This window comes from Tachypleus tridentatus, chromosome 6, assembly GCF_004210375.1.
Source record: "Tachypleus tridentatus isolate NWPU-2018 chromosome 6, ASM421037v1, whole genome shotgun sequence".
Classification (NCBI taxonomy): Eukaryota; Metazoa; Arthropoda; class Merostomata; order Xiphosura; family Limulidae; genus Tachypleus; species Tachypleus tridentatus.
The window spans coordinates 89,978,427-90,002,120 of NC_134830.1; the positions used below are offsets into that span (position 1 = coordinate 89,978,427).

At 29.7% G+C, this 23,694-nt stretch overlaps 1 protein-coding gene across 1 annotated transcript in view; it reads right to left on the reverse strand.

The window, feature by feature from the left end:
• LOC143253010 (disco-interacting protein 2-like) overlaps positions 1-23,694 on the reverse strand; it is a 59,709-nt gene that overhangs the window by 30,187 nt on the left and 5,828 nt on the right. Inside the window, 15 exon segments of the mRNA XM_076506047.1 lie at positions 7,614-7,727; positions 7,729-7,754; positions 8,237-8,402; positions 8,670-8,863; positions 9,473-9,605; positions 11,045-11,143; positions 11,391-11,475; positions 12,473-12,600; positions 13,935-14,015; positions 15,029-15,063; positions 15,066-15,164; positions 16,908-17,047; positions 18,622-18,736; positions 19,096-19,215; positions 23,046-23,139. Of these exon segments, the coding sequence (XP_076362162.1) occupies positions 7,614-7,727; positions 7,729-7,754; positions 8,237-8,402; positions 8,670-8,863; positions 9,473-9,605; positions 11,045-11,143; positions 11,391-11,475; positions 12,473-12,600; positions 13,935-14,015; positions 15,029-15,063; positions 15,066-15,164; positions 16,908-17,047; positions 18,622-18,736; positions 19,096-19,215; positions 23,046-23,139 (1,629 nt within the window).

Here is a 23,694-nt window from a genome sequence, read left to right on the forward strand (position 1 = left end):
ATTTATATACAAAAGTTTTACAAACTTACAAACAATAATAAGTCTTCTACCTGGTACAGAACTGAATATTTTATCAAGGGTTCATGACAAGCAAATTAATCCCAAGTTGATATTGGTACAGTTCATTTAATGGATAGCTAGCTATGTCTCTCTGATCATTTGTTTCTCACCACAAAAGATATATAATGTCTTTAAAAAAACACTAATTTCCAGCATTAATCTGCTAAAGCTGAATGTTTCATAACATTCAAAACTTATAAAGGTTCTTTGTCAAATATCTGTAGTTTCCCAATTAATAAGCATTAATCACAATTAGAATTTCCAAGATTTATTAGTATACCAACTGCACCAAATCAACAATATATACTGTATTTAACCCATCAGTTTATAAATGTTAAAGCAAGGTTATAGAAATTTTGGTTGGCCCAACGATACACTAGTACTTTTGAAAACATATATTGTTAATTCTTACACTAGAGAATCTTCTACAAATTTAAAAAAATAGTCAGGTATTTTGCAATAAACATTTAACAGTACAAATTACATGCATTTCTAAATATAAATTATCTTACACAAATGTCATTATTAAATATACAATAGCACAGTTACAACAGAAAGTGTTCGTACCCCTGCTTCACGAGTAATTTTTTCCTCATAACTTAAAAAGTATCACGATTACGATAATGAAAGTATATTATAAATATTATACTAAACACACATCTACATAAAGTTTTATGTAAATTGAATGACAAATAAACTGTTTATAAACAGATAACCAAACCAAAGCAGAAAGTGTTCATGCATCTTCTTTAATGGTCAGTTGTGTAGCCTTTCAGGTGAATTACTTGGAGCAATCTCTCCTCATAGCCTTTCATGATCGTTTGACAGTACTCGACTGGTATTTTCTTCCATTTTTCTTTACAGAAGGCCTACAACTCTTGCAAGTTTTTCGGATGATGCTGATGAACCCTGGTCTTCAACTCATGCCAAACGTTTTCAATTGGGTTGAGATCGGATGACTGCGATGGCCACTCCAGAATGCTTACATGGTTACTCTGCAACCAAAATTGCACATATTTCGATGTGTGCTTAGGGTCATTGTCATGCTGGAAGATCCAACGACGCCCAAGCCGCAAGTTCCAATCATCATTCTTGATATAAGTGCCTAATATATCAATGTACTCTTCTTTTTTCATGATTCCGTTGGCACAGTGAAGGCTGCCTACACCAGAAGAGCTGAAGGAACCCCATAGCATGATCGAGCCACCTCCGTGTTTAACTGCAGAGACGGTGTTCTTTGAAAGATTTTGTTCTCCCTTCTTACGGAAAATATAGCGAACATCATTGTGACCGAAAAGCTCGATTTTAGTCTCGTCTGACCAAAGAATACTCTTCCAATAGGTAAAGGGTTTATCTACATGCTTTCTTGCATACCTCAATCATACTTCTAAATGAACAGGCTTTAAATATGGACTTCTACGAGGACGGCATGCTTTGAACCCAGATGAGCGTAATAAGATTGTAACTGTAGAGGTGCTTACTTGACCACAGTTTCTATATGTCATTACGTGTTAAACAAGGGTTCCTACTAACTTCTCTGAGAATCTTCCTTTGGTTCTCTCTGGAATTTTGGTGGGGCATCCAGAACAAAGGAGGTTAGTAGTTGATCCTGTAAGCTTAAACTTGGCAATAATGCTTTGAACAGTAGATTTCGGCACATTAAGTTGTGTAGCAATACCAGAAAGAGACGCACGAGACTTGTATTTTACAATAATTTGTTTTTTTTAAATCACTGGACAGTTGTTTTCTGTTTGCCATAATGACCAAGCAGATAATGACAAAGATGGCACTAAATTGCCAGAAGTACATTTTTTGCTGCCTAAGTTCCAATAATTATGAACCCAGTGTTTAGTTCTGGAATGGTATAATGTAGTTTATTTGCCAAACTAAACAAAATTTTTATGAGAATATCAGTTTTTTCACACATTCTGAACTGTACGAACACTTTCTGCTCCTCCTATTTTTGGTTATTTGCTTATAAACAGTTTATTTGTCGTTTAATTTACATAAAAATTTATGTAGATTAGATGCGCGTTAGTATGATATTTATAATATATCACACTCCTATTAGCCTAATCATAATACTTATTAAGTTATGAGCAAAAAACCACTTTAACTTTGCTTATTCTAAAATAACCATACATGCTAAGATTAACAATTCTTTTTATCACTGAATTCAACCAGCCATAACTTAAGATTTACATAAATCAAAATCTTTTTTCATCCAAGAACATCTTAATTTGGAGCAAACTGTCATTATGAGGCTAATACACAATTTTCCTTTACTTGTGTTCTTTTTCACTAACAAATCTCTTCTGTATAGGTTCAGTCAATTTGACTAATCTCATAACTACCACATAAAATTATGAAATGAACATCAATTATGCCTTTTTCATTCTAGAATGACTACAAATTATAAAATGGAAACAAATATTTAGACTAAATAGTTTAAATCTCATAACATTATACTGACCCTTCAGTCATGCCTGGCTAACAACACAGAAGTAACAATGACATGAAGTAGATGCAATCATGTTATCATGTCCAATAATATGAAACTGACCTTTACTTTTTACAAAGTAACCTATCTAGGTTGTGTTTTACTGGACTAGTATTTGGTAAACTCCAGCCACATTTCAATTTATATACATTATATATGTATACAGATTATTACTGTTTACAAACAAGTTCTTAAACTTACTTTTCTTATATAGAATAGTAAATAAAAAATAAAGTACACAATTATCTCTTCTAGTTACAACCTTTGTACTTGTTGTTTGTCTTAGATTGCTAAGCTTTAAAACATTATGTAGATGATGTGAAATGAAATAATTTCACAAAACACATTAACATGAATTTTTTTTTAATTTGAAATAATTTTAAATATGCTGCAAATTTTTTTTAAAAAAGGAAATCCAAGAGTACAAGCTACAACATGGGATTATAAAATTTATCCTAGATTTTGGAGGTGACTGGGAAGTAGGACCACATTGAGGTGAGGATGCACCATCTATCAGTCTTAACCTCCAATTCGCTCGTCTCACATAAGAATATTAGAAATTAGGAGAGCAGGATGTGGGTGCTCAAGCCCACAACATCCTACATCTATATCACCCTTCACTGCCTGCAGACAGTTATGTGAAGGAGACTGCTCTCCAAAGTTAGAATAAGAAAAAGATAAACATCAAAAGATGAAAAAATAGTAAATAAATAAGTATAAGGTACTACCATTTGGAGGAAAGAAAGATACAACTTACTTCTTGAAGTTAGTATTCCTGCCCCAACATGGTGCAGGCACTAATTAACACAACATCAGCAAAATGATAGTTTACCATGACTGTTGTGCTTATATATGTGGCTTAAAGTGTACATCTGCATAAAGTAGTGCCAAGTTCTTAGATGACCTTATTGTTAACTAAATTTTTGAGTAACTTTTGAAAGAATTTCTCTGATTTTATTTTCTTCACATTTATTACAGAATAATTAAATAATTTTATCCAATTACAATGTATATTCATACACATTTGAATAACCAAAATATTACAACTTACTTCATCCATACCACAGAATTCCATTTTATCAAGTTTAATAACTAAGCTATATTTGTATCTGAAAATTACAAAATCACAAACAGACTATTCACCCAACTTACCAGCTCAAAAGTTTGTTTCGAAAGAAAGAGAGCACACAATTTTTCTTGAAATTGGCTGAGAAAATCACTAAGGGGACATTCTATGTTTCTGACTGGTTAAGCAACATGTCGTATATAGAAGTAAATGTATATAAGGGACTGTTTCCAAAAATGGAAAGAGGAGAGCCCCCAGGGGACACTGCATTTCATTTACTAAATATAGCAACAGCTCAGCAAATAGAAAAGATAAAACATTTTTGTTTTATATTCTAGCTTGGCATTATTAGTAATTTGAATCCCTAATTCAGTCAAAACTTTAGACTTCATTTTGACATCACAAATATCTGCATTTAATATACCATGTTACACACAAAAATCAATATTTGTGTGTGTTTAATATTTACTTTTAAATTCAGAACTTAAATCATGTATAACATGAAAATTGAAATTATAATATACAGTTTGATAGCAAACTTAAGGAGACAAATCCATAAAACAGTAGTTCAATAAAACTTTGAATGTAAGTCAATAAATATAAAGACATGGGCCTTTGACTTGTAGTCTGTCTGGAAAAGGTTATTCCACTGATTCTTCAAGTATTTGGATAATTAGGAGAATATGTCTTACCAAGTCAATAAATGTTTTTGAAAGTTTATTTCTTCTAAATTTCTGCCTCCAATTAGTACTTGTGCCATATGAAGTGGGGCTAATAATTATGAAATGGCCTAAAAAATAAAGCTTTTGACTTATAAGCAATCACATGCTTAAAAGGAGTTGACCCCACAATACTCATAATGTGCCAATACTTCTTAATAATTAATATCAACTTTGGATCAGAGCAAGGTTAGACCAAAACTAAAAATCAACCTGGTAAACAGTATATCTAAACAAGTATACTTTTCTTACATCTACAGTTTTAAAGATCAGAATGAATTGTATACTGGTTATGTATCCTCATTTTAATAATATTTTGAAATGTAAGCCTGGTAATATCTCTCGAGGTTTGGTCGGGTCAGATTTAGTTCATTATCTTAATGTGTGTATGGCATATATTGGTGTATAAAAGACTATTTAATACTGAAAATGAACAATGTTATACCACAAAATTTGTTGTTTTTCTTTAATTGGACTTTCAACACTTCACATTACAGATTCTCAGGCACATTCTGCTAAAACACAAACTGGAACTGACAGTACCAAGCTTCAAATTGTTTAACTTTTAAATTAAATCTAATCAAATCTATAGCATGCATGTCTATAATGTGAATTTCACCTATTATGTAGCACGGTTAATTGGTGAAATAAATAACTGCTACCTGGAGTAAACAAAAGTTCTCCCCAAGTTACAGATTGGAAAAACAAAGAATAAGATGAAAAAAACAATAATTATAATTATAGGCACCATATAAGTGTCTTTTCAGCTATGGTCATAGATCTTCAATGACAAGAGCTTTTTTATATCTTCTGTTAGTAAAGTGAAATGCCAAGTGTCCAATTAAAGAATAATAACAAATTTCCCACAATAAGGTTGTTAATTTCTTGCATAAAAGTAATACATTCAGATTTAGGTTAGTTCTAAATACTCTAAGACCAAATATTAAACTAACAATACAAAACAATCTTTACAAAATAAATATAAAAGTTGGGAATTTAAAAATCTATTAATAGGTATTGTAAATAAGTTAAGAAAACAAGGTTGGAGAAATTGCAGACATTATTTACTCCAACTATAAATCCCTATTGTGGCTCCATGCTGTTACTTTGAATTACCTTTGATGGAGTGAAGATAGGGATTTGTAGCTAACCTTTACATTCTACTGATAATAAACATAGATAATAGCTGATACGATTCATGATGACTGAAGCTATTAACTATTTAACTGCATTTGATAAGCTGCAACTGAAGATAAGTCATAACTTGTTTGAGAACATAGCATTTATAGTTTCTGTATAACTAAGCTCTCTATACATAACGTATAGCAATGGGCAAATATATATACATATATATATATGTGCATATAAAATTTTACCTGTAGAAAAGGAGCCTTTTCAAATAAAATGTACACATCTAAAACATTACTTTAAATAAATCTTCAAGTATTTTAAAGTAATTATTTTATGAATGTGTATCATAAAAGTTAATGTTACATGTATTGATTTTTTATTTAACTCCTTCACTTGCCTTTATAGTGTAAAAAGCAATGTGTATCATCATGTCACACTCATATAATGCTGATATACTTCTAGTGACTGGTAATTCACATTTCATCCTGTACTTAACTTTTTTTAAAGGAACACCAGATATTTGTATTACTCCAAGGGGTAAAGGTAAAACTGTTTACACTAGAATTCTGATATTTTTAGCTTATGTAAAATACAAAAAAAAAACTTTTCAATATACCTAACCTAACTGTTGTACATTATTTAGTATTCTACAAAAGGTTTGGATGTAATATATCAAGATGTTTTTACTGTAGACTCACTACAGAATAACAACAACAATTATTATAAATCTAACACACAATGCTTTTTTGAGACATTTTTTAGATTATTACAGGCTTAGAATGTCAATAGAAGATGTTTTAAAGTGTTGTCTGAACTAAATCTTTACTGTTCAAGGTGCCTTTTCTCAAACACTCTAATAACGTTTTGTGCAACTGCTTGTGATCCCTATCATGAACCATTTTAGCAGTTCTTTATAAAACAAGTGTAAAAACAAAATTAAAAAGTAATAGCATTAGATATATTTTTTTTGTTTCTTTGTTTGTATAGAATTTCACACAAAGCTACATGAAGGCCACATATGCTGACCATTCCTAATTTAGTAATGATAGATGGAAAACAGCCAGTAAACACCTTCTGTCTCCAACTCTTGGGCTACTTTTTTACTAACAAATAGCAAGACTGAACATCAAATTATAACATCATTATGGCTGAAAGGATGAAAGTTTGAGTCCTTGGTTCACAGACTCTTAACCAAGTACCCTTACCACCAAGCCATGTGAGGTCCTACAAATACTGCTAATAAAAATAACAATAAAAAAATAATATATTACACTTTGTACTGTTAAATGTACTATAATTATTACTATATTATAATCTATTGTCAAATTATTATTTGATTACATTAGTATCTGCTACTGAATGATATGATTAACTGTTGCAACACTGCTCTATATATAACCAAAACAGTAACTTCTATCTCTCAACACAAATTTTCTGGTACAAACTATAAAATGTTGATTTTTTTCACGAAACTTGAACCGAAATAATTCTGTTCTGAATTATCTAATGAAGCACTGTGTGGATTACTTTTACTTTCGTTGTAATCAAAATTTATAGAAGAATCCTCCCATTATATATTTTGCAGTTGAAACAACAAGCATTTCTATTACACTGAAAAATAAATATTGAGTACATTCAAGAGGTTATACAGATTTTTAGTTTAAAAAAATTTACTCAGAAATACATAATTTTTCATTTTGACCACTTTCAGTACCATAAACATCTGATTTTCCTCTCATACTTAGCAAAGTTTTCTATGGAAACATATACAGACAATGAATCTTGCTGTTTAATACCCTACTCTACTTCAAGTATTACTTTGTCAAACCATTATATACCCTGTTTCACAACATTTTTCTCTTCAATAAACTTACTGAACTGTATTATTTATTTGGTATGATATATGAAGTTAAATGTTTTTCTTTAAGTCATAATATATAATATTACTTTTGCTTGTATTCACCTTAACTTCAACAAAACTTTCAGAAAATGTCATTTACACAGTCAATGTCCACTGTGATCTTCTAAAGTATACTATACTAAATACAGTTAATTCATTCAGTTTTCCATATTTAACATAAAATGATATAAAATACTGACAATCAGGTTGAAAAGAACTATATATAGATATACACACCTTAGATTTAAGGAGCTTGATAACAGGTGCAGTGGACAAAATTATCACAGATTTGCTGACATCTACAATCATTCTTACAGTTGGCAGTGTTGTTTGTAGGTTCTGGGGATGGGGGAGGCCTGATACTAACTGGAACAACACCTTAACCACGTAAACATACATGTTAATTCAAGACAGTGAATTTCACAATATTTATTATTTTCCATCAAAGCAAAATAGTGTACTTTAACAATACCACCTCAATGATTTATAAAACAGCATAAAAATCATGGCCTTCAACTGTTTCTCCAGGGCTTTTAAGTTTCAAATTTAAAAAACTTTATACCCACTTTTACAAAAGGACTTACAAAATGAGTTACATGTCTTATAGATGTCAAAGATTTATTATTTTAAATAAATCAGTTTATATAATTAATATAAAAAATTAGCTTTCGTTTACAAATTTTTCAACTCGTTCAGTTTCTATTATTCCTGTAAAAAATATTTATAAATGATTAAAATATGACAAATTAATATAATGTGCATAACTACAAAAGGATGGTCAAACTAGAAAATGTGGAATTTCAGTTGTCTGTTAATTAAGTATAGAATGTGATAAACTAAATATAAGGTAAGACACCTACCAACATAAAGGCAGCCATAGAAGGCACAGATAAGGTCGATACCTGGAGGGTAAATAAGAGCTACGTGGTCACCTGTGTTAAGCTTCCCTTTCTCTAGCAACAAGCAACCAACTCTTTCAGATCTCTTCTGAAGTTGTGAACAGGTTAAAGATGATGCTACTCCTCCCTAATCAAAGAGTGGAAGACAAAATGTAACACATTTTCAACATCAGTTAATAGAACAAATGTGAAATATATACATTTTGCTCTTACTAACTGCCAACACTTTTCATGGTACACAAGGCCACCTCTAAGGCATGAGTACTATTCTGACAAAACTAAACAAGTATTTAATACAATTACCTAGAGATATCTGCATCATATACAATCTATGCTTTAATTACTTACTGGATATTACAACAGTAAAAGTAAAACAGAAAACTAGTAAACGTACTTTGGAGTTTAATAATGTAAAAATAGCATGATCAGCAGTGGTTGCTGCTCTCCATCGAAGCACCTCAGAGATGAATTGATATTTGCGTGTTGCATCGCTGACATCTTCAACCAGTGCCATGTCTCTTCCCTGAGCTGATGCTAGTCTAACCCCCTGGACCATACTTCCCACCAACACTGAAGCTGGACCAACCTCTAAATGTAAAAACTTGTTTTAATGCATTTCCACCAAATTCAAACTTATGTCAAATAATGCCATTCCACTTTTAATGAGCTAACGATACAATATATTCAATCAAAATCACAAAGTGTAATTGAAACATAACAATACAAGAGATATTACATTAAAAAGAGCTTACTGTGGAACCCATATAAAAACTTGTCTCGAATAAATTAATTATAATGAAAAACTACTTTACTTAACAGGAATAAGTTAAAGTTACATTTCACTAAAACGAGAATGCTTAAAATCATTATTACTCTGAGTTCAAATAATCTTGTGTTATAAAAACAATGTTTTTTCAATTCAAAAGCTAACCAACATTCAACACAGAATTGAAAATATTTAACACTTTTAAAATGTAATCTATATACAACTGAAACATTTTAAAATTCAAATAATGTTACTTGCTTAATTCCTCATAAACATACACATTAAAATTTTGAATTTATATTTCCTAATGATATAGAGGATTCATCATGACATACAACATCACAGTAAAATGCTCTTAAAAGTGGATTTAGAAGTTTTTTTTTTATAAATTAAAACAAATTCATAATAGAGCCTTGATTAGAAAAACAAACCTGAATGGACTTCTCTAGGTTTAGGAAGATTAGTAACACATGTATGGGGACACATCAGAACATTAGCAGGATGAAGACTTCCTTCGAGAAACTTTCTCTTTGTCTCTGACAGATGGATGCCACCCAAGGGAGTCTGGAAATACATTTTCACATGTGAAAATCAGGCTGCTTCCTTTACAAGTAAACAGCCAATTTAACATGTTCTAAAACATATTCTGCTATATAATAAAAAAAAGAAGTAAAAACATTTTACACAGTAGCTTACTGAACAGAAACAGTTTACTCTTTTTTTTTTTTTTTAGTACTGCAGAATATTTCTGTACAATAAAAAATACAGAAAATAATGTTTTGGTGTTCGAGATTATTCCAAAGTAGAAAATGTACAACCTACTAGAAGTCCAGCATTTTGAAACACCACTAAAGCATAACATATTGGCTGTATTCATTATGTAAAAGTTGTCAAAAAAAACTTCAAAGCCCAATTAAGTTTTATTTTGATGGAAAAATAACATACACCAACACACACACACACACACACAAGCAATTACCATATTAAAAACATACCTTTCCAACAAACAATACATATAAAATACCATAGAAGTACCAAAACAAAGAAATTTTCACACAGATCGACAAGAAAATAGGTACATTTAATTGTTTGTTTTTTTAAATTTCATGGATTATCCTTTGAATCCAATTGTTTCTATAATAAAGGACAGTAATAAACTTCATTCAGACACTGTAATACTTACATAATATATCTGATGTTTCAACACTGAAAACTTAAAAACAATTTTTTTATTCCACATATAACTGGAAAGTAAATGGCAAAAATCTACATAATATAATTGCCACGATTTCGTGTATTTAATGATAAAATAATAGCAATGAGTAATACAGAAGACAAACTCACTCCCTGTTCTCTAAAGGATGTCAACAGTTAGCTTTTTTTAATGTTATTGGTTTCTTGTTTAGTTTAAAAATAGACTATAACAGTAAGTAAACGTGATAAGTATTCCTAAGTAACAAATTAATGTGCTCATATTTAAAATTGTGTTCATATATTTAACACAGTGTTCTACTTAGTGTGTTTATAACTACGAGAATGCATTCTAACTAGAATACTCACATTAACACAGTGTGCTTTACTTGGTATGTTCAGATCTTCAATATATTTCTACTTAGTGTACTTATAAGTTTTAACACAGTACATCCTCTACTTAGTGTGTTCACATCTTAAAGTGTGCTTATACCTTTGACACATGTTCTACTTGGTATGTTCAAGTCTAACATGTTTGTTCTTAATGAACTCGTATCTTTAGTACAACACTTTTACTGTCAATAATTACATTAATTTTTCAAGAATGATCTTTACATGTTATGGTCTAAAATTATGTATAAAATATAGTACAACCTCTTAAAAATTCATGATGATGAGAAAACCCACTTGTAGAGACAAATATATATATAAAAACATTGTTCGCTCCTCTACATAGAAAATTTTCTCAACCCTTCCCAGCTGTTTTTACATATATATTTTTCTCTTAAATATTACTTCCAATCATGACTTACTTTTGGCAAGTAGTTTGGAGGTACGAGAGCTAAGCAGTAAATCCCAACTTGGTGAATACTGTCAACAGCTTGTAGAACTCTGCTCATCCATTGGAAGCTCTGTGTAGGGAAACATTTATAAACAACCATTATTTGCTTAATTAAACATGCAACAACAAAGTTTAAAAAAACAACTAAAAACTATAAATATCATCACACTTTCTACTGCCCTTAAAGCAGATCTATACATAATATACAATACTCACAAAAATATAATGTTAATCTAAGGAAACCTTCATTTTTTACACATAATTTCAAGAGCAATATTTAAAAAAAAATGTATATTTAACATAAAACTTCTCGTTACCTCCTCCTCTGTACAATCAGGCCGCTGTTCTGCTATAACACAGATCCTCTCATCTCTAAGCACACGAATTGAAAATACAGCAATCCTAGAGGAAGTAAATATTTGAAAAGTTAAAAAAAAAAAGTACAGTACTGTTAACAAGTTTACATGGAAATAAATGAATTTGCACCTTTTTTCAGAACAAGTTTATGGTATTTCAGATCCAATAACAATTTTTAAATGTTTTTTAGGCTAGGCTTCATTTCATCTGTGCCACTTTTCAATTTTATTCTGCTGAAAACAGAAGCATTTTAAAATATTGAGTCAAAAATCAAGACAAAGAAAGACTATCTTCAGTTTCTAACACAATACCACTTTTTTATCTCTAAAGCCACTATCAAAGATCTACAGATTAAAACTTTGGCTTTCTATTGGTTATAAGTAATACAGTATTATATGTCAGAGAGAGCTATCAGCAATGTTTGAAAGAAAGAATATGAAATATGGGCATGGCAAGATGTGTCTGATTTTGCATCTTATGGCTCTGTAACCAAATAAGATTGAAGACTATACATATCATGCTTTGCCAGAACAATGATAACAATATAGCGAGCAATGTACATTAAATTTTATATTTCTTGTAGGGGCCAGCAAATAAATTAGAAGAGAGAATGCCTGGAGAGCAAATTTCACAATACTGACATTAAGAGAAATTTAGAATTTTTCTTAAAATATTGCCTCTTAAAATTAAAAACTTAAACCATATATTACATTAAAATTTGGATTATTAGCTACATTTTTATGTGAAGTTTATTTACATACAAGAAAGTAGTTTAAATTTTGAATGTAACTCGCAAAGATTTTGTGGCACACACAGAAAAGGATGCCCAAAGCGAGAGGATTAACTGTTTTGAACAATGATTCTTGACTAAACCACTTAATTCAATATTACAAAATAACAAACAAGATTAACATATATTGTAATGTGTCACTAGAGTACAAGTGGCTAGAGATTTTATAAAAAAGGTAAAAATTCTCTTTGCTAAACTGAAGTTTTATATCATTCTTGTTTGGATTTATTAGATATTAACACTGCTTCTCACCTGCCACGGTAAATAAACTTCATTGGCTCTACAGCTAAAACAGTAGCTATGATGTCATCAGTGTTATGTTTCCTTCCACTGACTTGCATTAGACCATCTCGAGTACCACAAACAAACACAAGTCCTCCCTTACAAATACAATAAGAATATTAGCTAACAAATATTAATCTTCTCTTACATATATAACACTCATACTAGGAAATAAGTTATAGATATATACTTACTGAGAGTGAGCCAGTACATATTGCCGACAAACATATTCTCTCTCTCCCTCTTTGATAAGATAGAAATAAAATCATTGTGTGTAAAACAGATACACCAAAGTTCCTCGGTAAAATAAAACAAACAATAAAGTCATACCTGATAGACATACTTAACAAAACCAATAAACATGTTAAAATAATATATGGAATAAAACAAGTGTCAGACTTTATCACATACCCTGTACGTTTTGTAAAATGGCTTTTAACTTTTGTTAAGTTTGAGAAAGCATCACAGTGGCTTTTGGTATTTATTTAATAGTTTCTACTTCTGTTCAAATTGAGCTTTTAAATTCAAAATACATACATATAAAACTTGTACTATGATACTTCTAAGATAGAAATTCCAAAATACAAAATGTATATATAAAAAAAAGCATAGTGATACTGTAAACCAAATTAATAAAATGATGTTTCTGCTAAAGTTAGTTTAAAATGCCTAAACTTCTACCTTTTGTGTTAAGTGAACTGTCTGTTTAGTAAACTGACCAAAAACAATATATTGTTTTATACAATATATACAAGAGCTCTTGTATACAAGAGCTTAATGAAGTGATTTTTATTTTGGGGTTGATTGAAAAATGTACCATGTTTCCCACAACAGAACCATTTAATTTTGCTTATAATTCATCGTTTGTCTATTTACAATATATGCTACATTAGCATAATGTGCTTTCATACACAACTATTAACTGTGTATTATTTTTTAAATGTTGGTTTGTGAATTTAATCCAAAGCCATTCAAGAGCTATCTGTTGTAGACACCCATAATTTCGAAGAGACAGGCTACATTTTACCAGTGTAAGTTTGAACATCACATTATGAAACTTTTAAAGCTGAAAAGGTTAACCTGCTTGGTGATGTATTTGAATCTTCCATCCCACATGTCGCAAGTCAAACACACTAACCACTAGGCCAACTTCCAAGCTCTTCTTCTTTAAGGTAAGGTATGATTACTACAATTCATCCATCACAATTAAACATGTTTTACTTTATTACATAATTGGTTGTCATAGTACTATCTCACAGTTGAATAATGCTTATTATAATCATCATACAAAAATAACTTGCCTAGCAGTGACAATAATTAACTCTAGCCTACATGTCTTGCAATATCCCAGTTACTTTAAATATTAAAGATTTTTAGCGATTCAAAACAACCGTCACAAAACTCAGAGGAAAAAAAACGATAACAAACTTACAGGTCCAAGAAAGCCTAACAGACCAGTCCTTACAAAGTTCTGTTCACTCACTAGCCGTCCATCTGGATGTAATGGTTGGATCTTGGGAGAAAACAAATTTGTTGTGAGATGATATATGTAACATTAGAAGAAAAATATGAAAAACATATACTCAACAGACGTAAAATCAAGCAATTATCACACATATTTCAATAAATCATAAAATTAATTACAGTTTTGTTGTAAGACTATAAATCTGAATAATTCTAATGATTTATGTTTAAAAGAAATTGCTCAGGTGATTAATAGAACTACATCAATTATTTATGTTTCTAGAGATATTATTCTGAAGTTGCAAGAAAAGTAGCCAGTACTCAACAACTTCATTGTTTCACACTTTAAGAACAATGTTTAAACTAGTAGAAGAAAAAAGAAACTATCAAGTGTCATTTTGAAAAAAAACAAACAAAATAATATCTGTTAATTTGGGGTGTAAAAATATTTTCACGTGTTAATTTGGGGAAAAAACAAAACAATATCTGTTAATTTGGGGAAGAAAAATATTTTCACATGTTAATTTGGAAAAAAAATACTTTCATGTGTTAATTTTGGAAAAAACTATCATGTCAATTTGGAAAAAAAAACTATTATGGCAAACCATGTATGATGATTTAATGCAAAAAAAATGAGATTAATTCTAAAGAACTTATCTACACATTACTCTTGTTTCAAAAATATGTTTTGAGATATAGGTACTTTTTTCATTTCAGGTTATTTCAGTGCAATGTAACTTTCACACTCATATCCATGCTTTAATCTAATCTTCTTAATAATTCCAACTAATTCTGTACATTTTCAAATTTTAATTACCTTATAATTTGTTTATGCCAGATACATAGATTAAAATGCCCATAGTTATAAAGTTACATCAGTATGTAATGATGCTAGGCTCAACTGGTTAAACACTGGAACCATAGTTTAGATTATGTATCCAACAATAAACAAATTGTAATTTTTAATAACATAGTAATTCTTTTACTTATCTTTACATTATAGTTACCTTTCAAACACAATTTGTTAGAACTCAAATTTCCAATAAAGATACATATAGTTACCTTAAATATGCTATTTGTGAGACCTTGAAGTCCCAGTAAGCACTCCCAGTCATTAATGAACTTACACACAGCTCCCCTACTTCATCAGTTTTACAGAGATAAGGTTGATCATTTACCTTCACAACTGCTACTACAGCTATAAAAAAAGAACAGAAAATGTAAAGATATTACTTAAATGATGCTCTAGAATGTAATAAGATTTTCCAGATGTTTTCACAATTTCAAATATTAGGATATAGCAATATACATAAGACTTGTAGATAAATTAAGAGTACTTGTTCAAAATATTTTATTATTACATAAGACACATCATACGTTCTAACTATAAATGATTAAATACAGGAAAAAGCATTTCTCCTAGAAAATTAACAAAATTCTCACTTGAATGTAAAATAAGGCTAAATGTTTGTCAAACAGCTTGAACTTTTACAAATTATAACACAACATTTTAAGAACTGCTGTTATCTAATTTAAACTGTGATAAATGGTGCTAATAATCTAGACTGCAAGTGGTAATAAATTTATTTTCACTTAACTAAATAAAAGAATTTTGGAAATTTTTCTGCTAAGCCAGTTGGTTCCCAAATACTTTTATTTGAAGATCATCATATATATATACATACATACATAAAGTAAGTGGCAGAGGTCTGTATTCCATATTATAGCACTATAGTTTTATCAAAAAATCAGCACATAATATTTGAAGTATAATTCATATTAATGTAACTACAGGCTCAACTTACTGCATTTTAATGCAACAAGTGTACATGTAAAAATAAAATTCAGTAACCTTAAATTTATAAGAAATCCAATTTGAGATCAACAGATAGCTTGAATGGATAACTCAAAAAATGTTATTATAAGTTTAACATAATAACAAACAACCAATATTAACAAGGTTTAGTTACTATGATACCAAAACCTTTTTAAAGTTTTGTATATTTGTTAATGTGCTAAACTTGTACAGAATATTTCTGAACTGTTCATTAAAGCCACTTCTAGAACTTGTAATTTGTAATTCTATAACGTTTGTCAACTTTAGCGAAAAGTCAAGTTCAACTTTCATCCTGCTTCTGTAATTGCACTTCAGGGTTAAAAGTGATGAAAATCCTGTCTCCCACATGAAATGCTTTGTCTCCAAGTTCTTAGGAATCTCCAGTTCTTTAAATCAAAACTCTGATAGCGAATTTCTTTTAAACTTTGACCTTAATATTATACTGTGAAAAAGCTCAAACAAGAGCTTTCTTCCTTTGTACTTAAACCAGTAGACAGGTCATTTTATTTTACAATGTATAAAACTCCCAAGTAAATAATACCTTTTCCCATTTTAGCTGAAAAGCTACATAACACAAAGTTTTAGACTTTTTCATTTAATTTGTATGTATTATTCCATTTTACATAGTTAAGTTTTCTTAAATCTTAAGTACTTTAGTCTCGTCCAGGACATACTATTTCTTCCTTTCCATAATTATTAAACCTTTCCACAGACCACATGAAAGAAGCTTGAAAACTGAAATTTAAGAACCTTTGTACAGACATGTTATATTAAGAAAAAACAAAAATACCAATCAAAATTAGTGTCAAGTTAAAATTATGAAAAAAAAAATTGGTTGTTTAAGAAAAGAATAAAATGACTACAGTAAGGTCTAAACAAAGAAATAAATTTTATGACCCTAATTCCCAAGTAAGTATTATAATACTCACATCACTCTGTAAAAGTACATCCAACAGTGATTTCAATTTTTTATATACCAATACATTAATATGTTAGTTATCCTCACTGAAGTTGAATAACTTTAAAAAAAAACACAAAAAACTTCAACAAATTGTGCTTTTCTACAAACAATGTTTTCTGTTCTTATAACACAAGAAAACTAACCACCAGGCATGACTAGTCCACAGTCTTGTAAAGTGAGGGAAGTAAGGCTGTTTTCCTGATCCACCCGAATTACTCCGTAACTTAAAGCTGACATAGACAGCACTCCTCTACCACTAGATCCAGGTCCAGTTCGACCAGGTCTAAGAATTTAAAACAAAGTCTAACTTTGAAGTTATATTTCTACACCATTTTTAAGAAACAACAATTTCACTGACTACTCGAATATGTTAAATCACAGAAGGCAACCAAATTTGCCACTATATATGTAATTTATTTTAACCATTAAATTACAGACTTATTTGTACATTTGTTAAAAAACAGGAACAAATCACTTATTCTCTCTGAAAAATAGAAAAGAAAACCCAGCAATAATTGATCAAATGATTTATTATATTACACTGGCTTTCACAGAGAGAACTGTGTATTTCACTTCCAGTTCAAACTTTATTCCCATGAGAAAAACACTGACTAGTAAAGCATAATTTTTAATAAGTCTTGTCACCAGAAAACTATAATGTTTGTAGAAAATTTTCAATTTTTTCATGTTCATATTCTACATTATTTGGTGCATTAATTAATTAAGTAAAGAATTATTAGCGCAGTAGTACCATTAGCATAATAAGACAGAATTAAGTTTTTACCAACAGTCGACAGCAAAAAAAATAAATACTATATTTCTTGTCTTTTACATGTATTCGTTGTTCATGTAATAATAATATTGATATAAAATTTATATAATAATAAATAAAGAATATATATGTAAATATAGAATCTTCTTAGGTTAGATACAATAAATAACGAAAAAAAAATTTCATGAATTACATCTGCAAGAAACTTGCAACTAGCCAACAAGTTCCTGCAATTCAGTAGGGTAATGTGAACTATACATTGGCATGTTACCCATGTTATTTACAACTTGTACGGTAGGAATAGTAGCTACAGTTCAAAAACCAATAAAACAATAAATTTTAAATAGCAATAGATGTTATACTGTTATGAGTTTAAAGATATTAAGAATAAACAAATACAGCTTCATGTTACACTCTGAAGTCATTGTAAAAATAAAAGATACTTTCGATTTATTTAATTTTTTTTATTTTGGTCATTACAAGGTTGGTTACATTGACCAACCATGATTTACAGAAAAAAGCAAAACAAAAAAACTTCAAAATTTATTTAGGAGATTTTACAGATTATACAAACAAAATGCAAACATTTTCAGATGAATAAAACAAATTTTAGTGTTAAAATAAAAATCACTCTGCACTTTGCAGTCAACCCTTTAACTCCACATATTCAAGGAAAAATATTTAGTAAAAATACTTCATTAAAAATTCTGATTCTTTTGTTTACATAAGACTCTTAATGCTTATTGAAATCTTGTGATATTTTGCAAAGATACATAAAAAATGTTACAAGTTACAGTATAGAAACTATAAAGATAGATTTGAGGTCACACATCACTCCTTCAGCTGAGCCAATATTGAAGATGTTAAACATTTAACTTGTATTTTCATTTATTAACTTTTTCAATTTTTTTTTATCATTACTTAAATATGGTAAATATTTTATTTTCATTTTATTAATAATCATTTTTAACTTCCAGGTTCCAAATGAGTAAATTGGTGATTATGGTTGAAGAAGCAATTTTGTAATTCTGACTTAGATATATGGTACATTGTACAAACAGAGGTTTACATAATAAAAGCTTTACCTTCTGACAGCTACAGTGAGACATTCTCCTGTAGCAGCACAAGGGCAGATGGCATCAGGCCGTAACCCTCTACTGTGGAAGACACTCATAAACTGATCACAGGATGACAAAGACCCTGGAAGATAGTTAAAGAACTCACTTCAGAAAACTGACATTAACCAAATATAAGTAAACCTTCCACAGATTTTCTGATATGAGGTACTATTGGAATTTAAAAGTGGATTAGATCTTCAAACTAAAATTAACATTTTTCTATTCAAAGTTGAGTATAAAAATGACTTAATAATAGCAAGTATCCTTTAACACCATTACTAAAATTCTTTTCTTCTGTCTAACATATTCAAATACATAACTTATGAACAATATTTGCGAGAAACACCTGATATTAAAGTCTTACGATATCACTTGTAAGAATTAGACCCATCAGCCACAAATAATGTTATGGTACATTTGTCCTTTTGTGATCCAACTTACATGGATTAGATCCATCAGCCACAAGCAACATCCTTAAAGAACTCAGGTTAACATCCTTATGATCCTTTGAAGCTAGTAAACCCCAGTGTAAATCACGAGACTTACATATAGCGGAAGTAGCTAAAAAGGAAGTGAAGGAATAGGAATATTTAATATTTGGCAACATATACTCTTAACACTCATAAAGAATATGTTATCAGAGGGTGATCTTACCATGCATAAAAAAATAACACATTCTTCATACTGAAGTGAGAGTTTGTTTCTTTTTCTAATTTTGCACAAAGCTACACTACGGCTATCTGCGCCAGCCGTTCCTTGTTTAGTAGTGTAAGTCTAGAGAGAAGACAGCTAACCAACACCATTCACCACTAACTCTTAGGTTACTCTTTTATCAATGAATAGTGGGATTGACTGTAAAATTATAGAGTCCCCAAAGCTGAAAGGGGGAGCATATTTGGTGAGAGGATTTAATCACACACATGGCAAGTCAACTATTCAAAGCACCAGACCATGTGAGTTCTTATGGCATAAAAAAAGACAGTTGACAAAATTATTTGTATTATTTGTATTATTTTCAGGAGGTGGCCCATGTATCAAAAGCCTCTGAAAAGCGTGATAAATGGCAGATTTTGTATGATCAAATAATTTCTTCTGGACATTTTTCATACAAATTAAGATATTAAATGTAATTTTCACACACTACAATCTTTATAACAGTTCATATTAGCAATATCAACATGAATATTTACAGTTTTACAATTACTCATACAATTTCTTTTATAACCTACTTGTAAGAAAACTGTCTTGTAATGAAATCCACAACAAATATCTTCAAGTTTTTACACTTCTTATTTTAATAATTTTGTTTTGGTATTCTTGAAATTAAAAATTGAAGAAATTTTGGAGATAGCATATTTAACTATCAAGCATGGATTGATGCATCCCATCTGAAAAGTAAAATTAAACCACTGAATTAAAGACATATAGACATTCTTTCACACATTTAAAAAACATACTTCAGGGTTTATGTTTATTGAAAAAGCAACTACTTAGTTAACGTTATGTATAAAAATAAAAACACATACTTTAAATTATGATTGATTTAGCATGCTCTCAAGTATTGTTTTTATCTCAGCATAAAGCACTCAAAATCCTCAGAGGAATGTTCAATCAGTTGTAAAAAAATAGTTAATTTGACCTTATAGCTTCAATACAAGTGTATATGTATTCATTTAGCCCTTCTTCATCAGATCAGGGTTCAAAAACCATGTCACTGCATTTGTTGCATTCAAAATTTTACAGAATTACTATTTTATAAATTTGTCAATAAATTTGGAATCAATCTATAGAATATATAATATTAGTTTGAATTATAAAAGTTAATTTCTTAATTTAAAAGTGAATATTAAAAACATTTAAATATAGATTTTAGTGAGTCCTGTGGTATACGTTGAATGCAGTTTAAAATTACATGTTTGAGATATCAAACATATAACTTGTATAAATTAAGAACTCAAATTACTAATACTGATAAGCTGTGACTGAATAAGAATCTCATAACTATTTTGCTGAGAAATAGCTTATGTACCGAATCAAATACAGTGACCACTTTCACCTCTTTCCATTTTCTGAAACAGTTCCTTTTATACTCTTACTACATACAGTGTATGACATGTGAATAACCTATCAACAACTTAGAATATCCCCAAATTGGTTTTCTCCCCATCATTGTAATCTTAGAATTCATTTGATCCAAGTTTACAAAGAGGTAGGTTGTGTCCTTAGTCTCCTCAAAGTTTCATATTTTCATAAATTGAAATACATCTTAGTTACTATGGTTAATAAATTATAGTAGGATTCTATGATATCAGTGTAGTTATTTATGATTTTTTGGTTATTCAATTGTACATATAAAACCTAAGAGAAAAATTTGACATCCTCCATATGCAAAACTTGAAAGGCTTAACAACCAAGGTCTAGCAACAACTGAGAACAAAGGATGTAGCATAAAGAGAATTGTTTGCTTTACCTCTTGATTTACTTTCTATACTATAAGAAAAATTAATTTAACAATTTATTTCTAAATAATAATAATAATATATATATGGTCATGGTGACATAAGAGCACATTCATCACATGACTGGAAGCTATGCAATGTTAGGTAGGCATGACTGGAAAGTTAATATATTAGAAAATAAATATATATTGTTAATGTATAGCATTATAAGACTTAGCCTATTTAGACTAAGCCTTTGTATTTTTCTGTTAAAATGTGTAGTGATTTTGTCATGAAAAAAGCATAATTTATATTTACTTCCTAATTGTTTATGATGGTTATGAGGTTGGTTAAGCGACAAACTCCACATAGTTAGAGTACATAAAATATAAAGTCTTACTGAATACAAACATTTGAAACATATTTAAGATGTTTTAGAAGTTATACAAATAATATTTGAGATTTTGGGGATGAAGAATAGATTTTTTAATCACAACATGAAATCACTTTGCACTCAGACTACTGACAAAACAAACTCTATTTTCACAAACAAATATTTAGTAAAAATATTCCATTAAAAAATCTGAGATTTTGCATACAAAATACTCTAATCTTTACTAAAGTCCACCAAATATTGTGAAGGTGCATATGATGTATCAAAAGTTAGTGCAAATACTTAATGTATGCAAATGTATAGACAAATTCAAATATATTATATACTAAGCCTGTTGCAAAATGATTAAAACAATCAGTTTTTCTTAACTTCTGCTATCATGATGAAATGTAACTGCTTATACTTTAAGAAATCGCATGCTAATGATCTCAACTTTAAAAGCCAATATGGCTTCCAGCTCGATGATACATTGCTAAAAGAAAAGAATAACTTCAGCCAATATTAAAGTCTTGATTTGAAGTTGTAAAAGCTTGCTTTATCCATTTTGTAGTTACAGTTATGATGTTGCAGTCTAATAGAAAATGTTTTCCATGAAGTTAATTTTAATTAAATAATTTTCACTCATCATATCTCATTTCATTTTGCCAATAAGACTGGTGTGTTAGGATGTATTTACATTAGTCCTTACTAGCATATGTAACTGCTTGAATGGGCAAAAGAAATAATTGAAAGGAAATGTAATATATACATAAACATACCAATATAAAATGGATTTAAAGTTTACTACATATACATGAATCCTTTTAATTAACAATACAAAAAGTTCAACTTGTTTGTATTTTTTGCTTGAAGTCAAATAAAACTTACAGAGAAGCCTTATAAGAATGTTTGTTTGTTTTGGAATTTCAGCAAAGCTACTCAAGGGCCATCTCTGCTAGCCGTCCCTAATTTAGCAGTGTAAGACTAGAGGGAAGGCAGCTAGTCATCACCACCCACCGCCAACTCTTGGGCTACTCTTTTACCAACGAATAGTGGGATTGACCATCACATTATATATGTACGGCTGGAAGGGCGAGCATGTTTTAGCTCGACGCTGGCTCAGACTCGCGACCTCGGATTACGAGTCGCACGCCTTACGCGCTTGGCCATGCCAGGTCCTATAAGAATGTAGGGAAACATAAAAAAATGTTAAAAGTAAAATATAAGGGTAAGCATTTTTAATTTTATTTATAACAAATACCAGGGAATCTTTTCAACTTTACAAATTCATATAGATATGAAATATCAGAACAACACAGTTTATTTATAAAAGCTGTATAAACTTTAGAAAGTCTTTCTGCAGTTCCTTAAACTTTTATGGACTAATGATTTTTTTTAATGTAAAAAACAAAACATAGAGCAGATGCTACAAATTGACACGTTGGCATGTGACATTTACATTAATATTCTTTAACTGAACGTAATGGCCAAAATTTTAACACTTAAGAAACACTGTTTTTAAAGCAATTAATTTGAGAGATGTGACTGAAGCATAAAATTTTTAAACTTCATATACCAACCTTTGAATTTTGTTATCATTAACATCCATGAAGCTGGATTAATTTTCATAAGTGAATATGGAATAAAGATTACATGCATGCCATTGAAGACACTCTGCAAAATAAAATAATGCATATATTAAAATAAAATCTTTACTAAAAAGCATCTTTTGCACTTTCAAAAAACTGAATTAATCTAGTGGTGCAACATGACCTGTTGCTCCATGGTGCTTACTAATAATGTATTCATTACTGTCAATTCCTATTAAAAATATTTTCATACAAGTGCTATCATATCTGTACTACACTTAACCCTTTCCTGCCAAAGCACACCAGAGAAAATATGAAGATCAGGTTTTTTAAAAATTGTACTTTATGCCCACAATTAAATAATTATAATTAAAATGCTGAGATTTAAAAGTTCATTTGATTCAAGTTTTATTAACAACTGCTTTTGATAAAATAATTAAAAATAGAAATAAAAAATCTAGCTTAATTGTCATTTTTGATACCCTGTCAGATCTTTTATACAGTTGTAGAATTTCTTTTGTTGCTTATATATGAAAACAATAATTTAAAAGTTGCTATAACACCTAAGTTGACTGGATGCATTTGTAGGTGGTACAGGAGTTTTCACTGTCATTTAGTTATGGTATTCTCTTACTTGTAA